The sequence below is a fragment of the Chiloscyllium plagiosum genome, chromosome 14 (genome assembly GCF_004010195.1).
Source record: "Chiloscyllium plagiosum isolate BGI_BamShark_2017 chromosome 14, ASM401019v2, whole genome shotgun sequence".
Taxonomy (NCBI): Eukaryota; Metazoa; Chordata; class Chondrichthyes; order Orectolobiformes; family Hemiscylliidae; genus Chiloscyllium; species Chiloscyllium plagiosum.
In genome coordinates, this window is record NC_057723.1 from 14340833 (window position 1) to 14348359 (window position 7527).

General features: G+C 41.1%; 1 protein-coding gene across 1 annotated transcript in view; it reads right to left on the reverse strand.

The window, feature by feature from the left end:
• LOC122556509 (coiled-coil domain-containing protein 69-like) overlaps positions 1 to 7527 on the reverse strand; it is a 64170-nt gene that overhangs the window by 8675 nt on the left and 47968 nt on the right. The window contains exons 7-8 of the mRNA XM_043703223.1: positions 4416 to 4535; positions 4200 to 4297 (exon numbers count right to left, since the gene is read on the reverse strand). Of these exons, the coding sequence (XP_043559158.1) occupies positions 4200 to 4297; positions 4416 to 4535 (218 nt within the window). The remainder of the gene's footprint in view (positions 1 to 4199; positions 4298 to 4415; positions 4536 to 7527) is intronic.

A 7527-nucleotide genomic window follows, 5' to 3' on the forward strand; every position in this document is an offset into this window, starting at 1 on the left:
TTCAATGCAAGGAGTATCAGAAATAAGGTGGGTGAACTTAAGGCGTGGATCGGTACTTGGGACTACGATGTTGTGGCCATCACGGAAACGTGGATAGAAGAGGGACAGGAATGGTTTAGATTACTTACAGTGTGGAAACAGGCCCTTCGGCCCAACAAGTCCACACCTACCCGCCGAAGCGCAACACACCCATACCCCTACATTTACACCTTTAACCTAACACTACGGGCAATTTAGCATGGCCAATTCACCTGACCTGCACATTTTTGGACTGTGGGAGGAAACCGGAGCACCCGGAGGAAACCCACGCAGACACGGGGAGAATGTGCAAACTCCACACAGTCAGTCGCCTGAGTCGGGAATTGAACCCGGGTCTCTGGCACTGTGAGGCAGCAGTGCTAACCACTGTGCCGCCCACAATGGTTGTTGGAGGTTCCTGGTTACAGATGTTTCAGTAAGATTAGGGAGGGTGGTAAAAAAGGAGGGGGTTGGCGTTGCTAATTAGAAATGGTATAACGGCTGCGGAAAGCCAGTTCGAGGGGGATCTGCCTTTGGAGGTAGTATGGGCTGAAGTCAGAAATAAGAAAGGAGCAGTCACCTTGTTGGGTGTTTACTATAGACCCCCCAATAGCAGCAGAGATGTGGAGAAACAGATTGGGAAACAGATTTTGGAAAGGTGCAGAAGCCACAGGGTAGTAGTAATGGGCGATTTCAACTTCCCAAATATTGATTGGAAGCTCTTTAGATCAAGTAGATTGGACGGGGCAGTGTTTATACAGTGTGTCCAGGAAGCATTTCTAACTCAGTATGTAAATTGTCCGACCAGAGGGGAGGCCATATTGGATTTGGTACTTGGGAGCGAACTGGGACAAGTGATGGGCTTGTTAGTGGGTGAGCATTTTGGTGATGGTGACCACAATTCTGTGACTTTCACCTTGATTATGGAGAGAGATAGGTGCGTGCAACAGGGTAGGTTTTACAATTGGGGGAAGGGTAAATACGATGCTGCAAGACAAGATCTGAGGAGCATAAGTTGGGAGCATAGGCTGTCAGGGAAGGATGTCGTTGAAATGTGGAACTTTTTCAAAGAACAGATATGGATGTTAACACTTGGAACAGGAAGTATATGTGAAACGCTCTCTTCTTATTGGCTGTTTGAATGAAAGAGGGAAACATGATGGCCAATTTGCACAGAGCAAGATCCCATAAACAGAAATGACCAAATAATCTGAAACTAAAACTGAAACAAAAACAAACTATTAACTGAAGAAGGGTCACTGAACTTAATTTCCCCAGCTACTGTTAGACCGGCTGTGTTTCTCCAGCACTTTGTTTTTGGTCATAATAATGAAATAAAACAATTGCTATTTCAGTGATATTTCTTGAGGCATATTATTGATGGGACATTTTCTCTTCAAACGAAGCCAGGGGTTTGTTTATATTCCCAGAACAAGCAGGTGGCTCTTCAATTTAATCCCTTATCTGTCAGACAGACCATCTGACACTGGAGCATTCCCTCAGTCAGGATTACATGCTCAAGTCTCGGAAGTGAGTCTCAAATCTAAAATTGTATTACAGTGGCCAGAGTGCACATTCTGAGTCAAGGCTGAAAACTGATCTACATAACTTCCTTTCTGCCTATACTATGGGGAAGTGAAGACAAATATTGATGGGCTCAGAAAACTCACAAAATCTTTGGATAAAGTTTGATCACTTTATCCAGAACAAAATGAAAGACTATCATTGGACTCAACAGTAATCACTTAACAGTGGTTTTGATGAACTCTGGGGATCTCAAGCACAGACCCTCCAGTAACAGCTTCTGAAACTGGCTGATAGACTAGATGTGGTGATTGATAACCTACGAACAGATAACCTGGAGGAGGCAATTCAGCTCCTCAAACCTGCTCCACATTTAATACAATCATGGCTGATCTCACCTTAGCCTCAACTCCACTTTTCTGCCTGGTTTCCCTAACCTTTCAACTTATTACACTCTCAAATTTACTCAGAGCCCCAGCACCAACATATTCTGGGATAGTGATTTCCACAGATTTACAACCCTTTTCTCTTCATTTCTCTGTCATTACTGTTACCACTCAGCGTAAAACTATGACCTCTCATTCTAGATTGCCCTACATGAGGAAACTTTCTTTCTACATCTACATTTTCAATCCCCTTAAGCATCTCTTATACTTCAATTAGATCTCATCTTGTTGTCCCAAACTCCAGATAATATAGACCAAACCCCTCATCTCTGGAATCAAACTAGTGAACCTCCTCTGAATTGTTTCAAATACAACTCCATCCTTCCTCAAGTAAGGGGACCACAATTGTATGCAATACTCAAGCTGCAGTCTCACTAATGCCCTGTACAGTTTGATAGCTGAGAGCATTGGTATGGTGTTGTTTCCTATTGTGAGGAATAGGAAGAGTGAGCTCCCTCACATGTCATTTATTCATGAACATAAATCATAGAATATCGAACAGTCAACACAGGAACAAGTCCTTTGACCCACCATCACATCACAGTTGTCCGGATTAAACTCCATCTGCCATTTCTCCACCCAACTTTCCAAATGATTTATATTGTGCTGTACCATTTGATGTACTTCCTCACAATCCACAACCTCACCAGTTTTCATGTCTTCATGAATTATAATCTGTACGCAGATTGGTATGCAATACTAATACATAATGAAAAAAATGACCCACTAAAAATCATACGAAGATTGATATGAAGATTGGTGGAGTTGTGGATAGTGAGGAGGGCTGTTGTCGGCTGCAAAGGGACTTAGATTTGATGCAGAGCTGGGCTGAGGAGTGGCAGATGGAGTTCAACCCTGCCAAGTGTGAGGTTGTGCATTTTGGAAGGACAAATAAGAATGCGGAATACATGATCTTTTCGTCTTCACCGGGGTTAATGGTATGGTTCTTAGTAAGGTGGAGGAGCAGAGTGATCTTGGGGTCTATGTTCATAGATCTTTGAAAGTTGCCACTCAGGTGGATAGAGCTTGTAAGCAGGCCTATGGTGTATTAGCGTTCATTAGCAGAGGGATTGAATTCAAGAGTCTTGAAGTGATGTTGCAACTGTACAGGACTTTGTTTAGGCCACATTTGGAGTACTGTGTGCAGTTCTGGTCGCCTCACTTTAGGAAAGATGTGAAAGCTTTGGAGAGGGTGCAGAGAAGATTTACCAGGATGTTGCCTGGAATGGAGAATAGGTCGTACGAGGATAGGTTGAGAGTGCTAGGCCATTTCTCATTGGAACGGTGAAGGATGAGGGTTGACTTGATAGAGATTTATAAGATGATCAGGGGAATAGATAGAGTAGACAGTCAGAGACTTTTTCCCACAACAGAGTGTTACAAGGGGACATAAATTTAAGGTGAAGGGTGGAAGGTATAGGAGGGATGTCATGGTAGGTTCTTTACCCAGAGAGTGGTGACGGCATGGAATGCGCTGCCTGTGGGAGTGGCAGAGTCAGAATCATTGATAACCTTTAAGCGGCAATTGGATAGGTACATGTATGGGTGCTTAAGCTAGGACAAATGTTCGGCACAACATCGTGGGCTGAAGGGCCTATTCTATGCTGTATTGTTCTGTGTTCTATGTTCTATACTTCTATCAGGTCGTCTCTCAGCCTCCAATACCTTAGCAAAAACTATCCAAGTTTGTCCAACCTCTCCTTACAACTAATAGACTCCAATCTTGGCAACACCTTGGTAAACCTTATTTGCACCCTCTCCATTGCCTCTACATCCTTCCTATAGTATGGTGACCAGAACAGTGCATAATATTCCAAATGTACTTTATTTAAGATTTATACATCTGACTTGCCAACATTTATACTCTGTGCCGTGACCAGTGAAAACAAATATGCCATATGCCTTCTTTCCCACTTTATCCACTTGTGTTGCCACTTTCAGAGAGTCATGGACTTGCACCCCAAGATCCCTCTGTATATCAATGCTCCTAAGGATCCTGCCATTTACTGTATAGATAGATACCAGTGTTGCAGCTGTTTCCTTATCTCCAAGCAAAATTAAACGTGAATTCAAACATATTCTTTACCATCGCAAATTTATCAATATCCTGAGAAAGGTCAACCTATCAAGATAGCCATTCCCAGGTATTATCTGAGAATTCACATGCCATCTGCAACAGGTACACTTACACATTTGAATTTAATGAAATACCTTGCAAACTCCTGTTGGTTTGACAGACGAACTTTCAAGTCCTCGTTTTCTTGTTGAAGGATTTTAACTTTCTCCTCAAGTATGTTATTTATTTCAATCTAAATGAACAGTCAAGGGCAATAAAAATCTTATTGTTAGTCACAAATCAAATAACAAGAAAATAAAATTTCTCACCACAAATTTTCACTGTCTACACTGTCAAACTACTGAATGTACCAGATTTTTCATCTGTAACACTTCCTTATCCAACTGATGGATTCTTTCATTCTTCATTTCCACCACAAAACGTAAACTCTCCAGTTCCTGCTCCCAGAATAAGTTCGGTGGGTGTGAGTCCTGCAGTTTAAAAGAACAGAGTTTTAAAGAGTTAAGTGGTTATTTTGAGATGAAAAGTGAATAAATAGACCAGTTTTACTATTTTAATCTATTTGAAGAAAATTGCAAAGTGGATTATATCTAGTTTTTGAAGGCAGCTCACCGCCATCTCAAGTGTGATGAGGGATGGGCAACAGACGCTGGCCCAGCCAATGACGCTCACATCCCATTAATAAATACATAGAATGTAAAATCTAAAATGACTTTAACTGCTCATATCAATGTCTATGTTTTCCTGTGGTTATAGCATTGAACCTGTGATGATTTCAGTCTGTATGTGACAATGAGGTAACTCATTGAGACTTTTATAAACTTATTTACAAAGCTGTGCTTTCTTTGAGCAGGACACTCCTCAGAGTTCATGGGAATCACAAACATACTTATGGATTTGCAGCAGTGATAGGAGTAGAGTGATAAAGGAATTGCTATCTTGCAACAGAACAAATCTATCTGGCTCAGCTTCTATTGCTCGGATAGTCTCATGACACAATGGTAATGATAATGAAATAATCACAGCTATCAAATTCTATCAAATCGTCCACAACAAACCCAGACATGAGTAACACAAACCTCTGGTGCTGGACAGATTTCTGGACTACAGTCACCTGTTTCTCTCAAGCAAGCTACATTTAGAACATGCCATGTCTAAAAATCACCGATGTACTGTATCTGAGGGAAAATCAATCAACTTTGATTTGTTTTCAAATCCAAGACTGAGGTCATAGTTTACCAGGCAGCAATGATCTCCCCACTCCTCCTGTTGAATCATCCAACATGGAAACAGACATTTCGGATCAACTAGCCCACTTTGACCATGTTCCCAAACTAAACTAGAGTCACTTGCCTGCACTTGGCCCATATCCCTCCCTTTCCTATTTGTGAATGTATCCAAATGTCTTTTAAACATAGATGCAGATACAGTTACAATCATTTCCTCTGGCAGTTCATTCCACATAAGAACCACTCTGTTTAAAAAAGTTGCCCCTCATGTCCTTTTTAAAACCTTCTCCTCTCATCTTAAATGTATGCTCCTAGTTTATGAACTCTCCCAACTGAGGACAAAGACCCATGTGATTCACCTTACCTAAGCCCCTCATGGCTTTATAAAACTCAGTAAGCTCACCCCTCAACCTCCCATGTTCCAGTGAAGAGTCACAGTCTTCCCAATGTATTCTTAGAACTCAAACCATCCATTCCCAGCAACATCCTGGTAAATCTTTTCTGAACCCTCTCCAATTTAATAATATCCTTCCTATAACAGAGTGACCAAAACTACACACAGTAATCCAGAAGAGGCCTCACTAACATCCTATACAACTTCAACATGGCGTCTCAATTCCTATGTTCTATGGAAACTTGGACAATCTATTTCCCAGCCAAAATGGCCAGCATCAAGGCACTAATCACTCAAAGTAACACCAATGGGTGGGGCACACCATTCATATACGTGACACCAAACTTCCAAAGCAACTGGTCTATATAGAACTATGTTCCAAGAAAAATAGAGGGAATGCTTTAGGGGATGGCCTCAGGAGGTCAAACATACCCACCAACTCAAGGGAGAACATGGCTTGTGACCAATCAAAATGAAGGAGGCTAATTCAGGAATGCACTGAACACAGTCAGGAGATTTCAGCGGGAATGTTCTGAGTCGAAGCCCAGGCATTGAAGTGAATGTAGAAACTTTCAATCAACCTATCGATCCAACTCTTCAAGCACCACCTGCCCTTTATGCATCAGAAAATGTAGACCATGCATTGAACTTAATAGCCATGTAAGAACCTATCAAAACTGAGTGGAAGCAAGTCATCCTTGATCTTGACAGACTACCTTAGAAGAAGATTAGTTATATTCACTCTCTTCTTGGGAAACCAGTTCCCGTTTGAATTAAAATAAAAACAAACAACTACAGATGCTGAAAATCTGAATTCAAACTCATTTTCATTTTAAATTCCCCAGTGCATTCTCCATGTCAACAGTTTCATGAAACAGATTTCATCTGCCACAATTAGCATACAATATGAATGCTGGTTTCCCTTTGTATTAATAATTTGTCTGTCCTGATGAACACCAGGTTAAAAATTTCGACACCATCTGACATTTTTCAGCAATACTCAAATTATAATACTACCAAACATTATATTGCAATGTAAATGCAAAATACTGTAATCTAAAATGAACACAGAGAATGCTGGAGACACTCAATAGGACTGTGGAGAGAGAAACGGAATGCAAAAACTTTTCTTCAGAACACCATAACTGTGAAGTGCAGCACAATAAACTTGTTGATCCCAGGAGGAATAGTAAAGTTAAAGACAACATTGTCTTAACTTCTCAAACCCTGAGGTGTAGTGACTGTCACATTAAATCATTACCAGGTCTTCACACTCTCTAATGCAAAGGAAAGTGCAACATTTTATATCAATGGAAGGGGCCGAACAGGGAAGATAGATAAACTCAGGGCATGGTTAGGAACATAGGACTGGGTTATCATAGCAATTATGGAAACATGGCTCAGGAATGGGCATGACTGGCAGCTTAATGTTCCAAGATACAAATGCTACAGGAAGGATAGAAAGGGAGGCAAGAGAGGAGGGGGAGTGGCATTTTTGATAAGGGATAGCATTACAGCTGTGCTAAGGGAGGATATTCCCAGAAATACATCCAAGGAAGTTATTTGGGTGGAACTGAGAAATAAGAAAGGGATGATCACCTTATTGGGATTGTATTATAGACCCCCCAGTAGTCAGAGGGAAATTGAGAAACAAACTTGTAAGGAGATCTCAGCTATCTGTAAGAATAATAGAGTAGTTATTGTAGGGGATTTTAACTTTCCAAACATTGACTGGGACTGCCATAGTGTTAAAGGTTTAGATGGAGAGGAATTTCTTAAGTGTGTACAAGACAATTTTCTGATTCAGTATGTGGATATACCTACTAGAGAAGGTGCAAA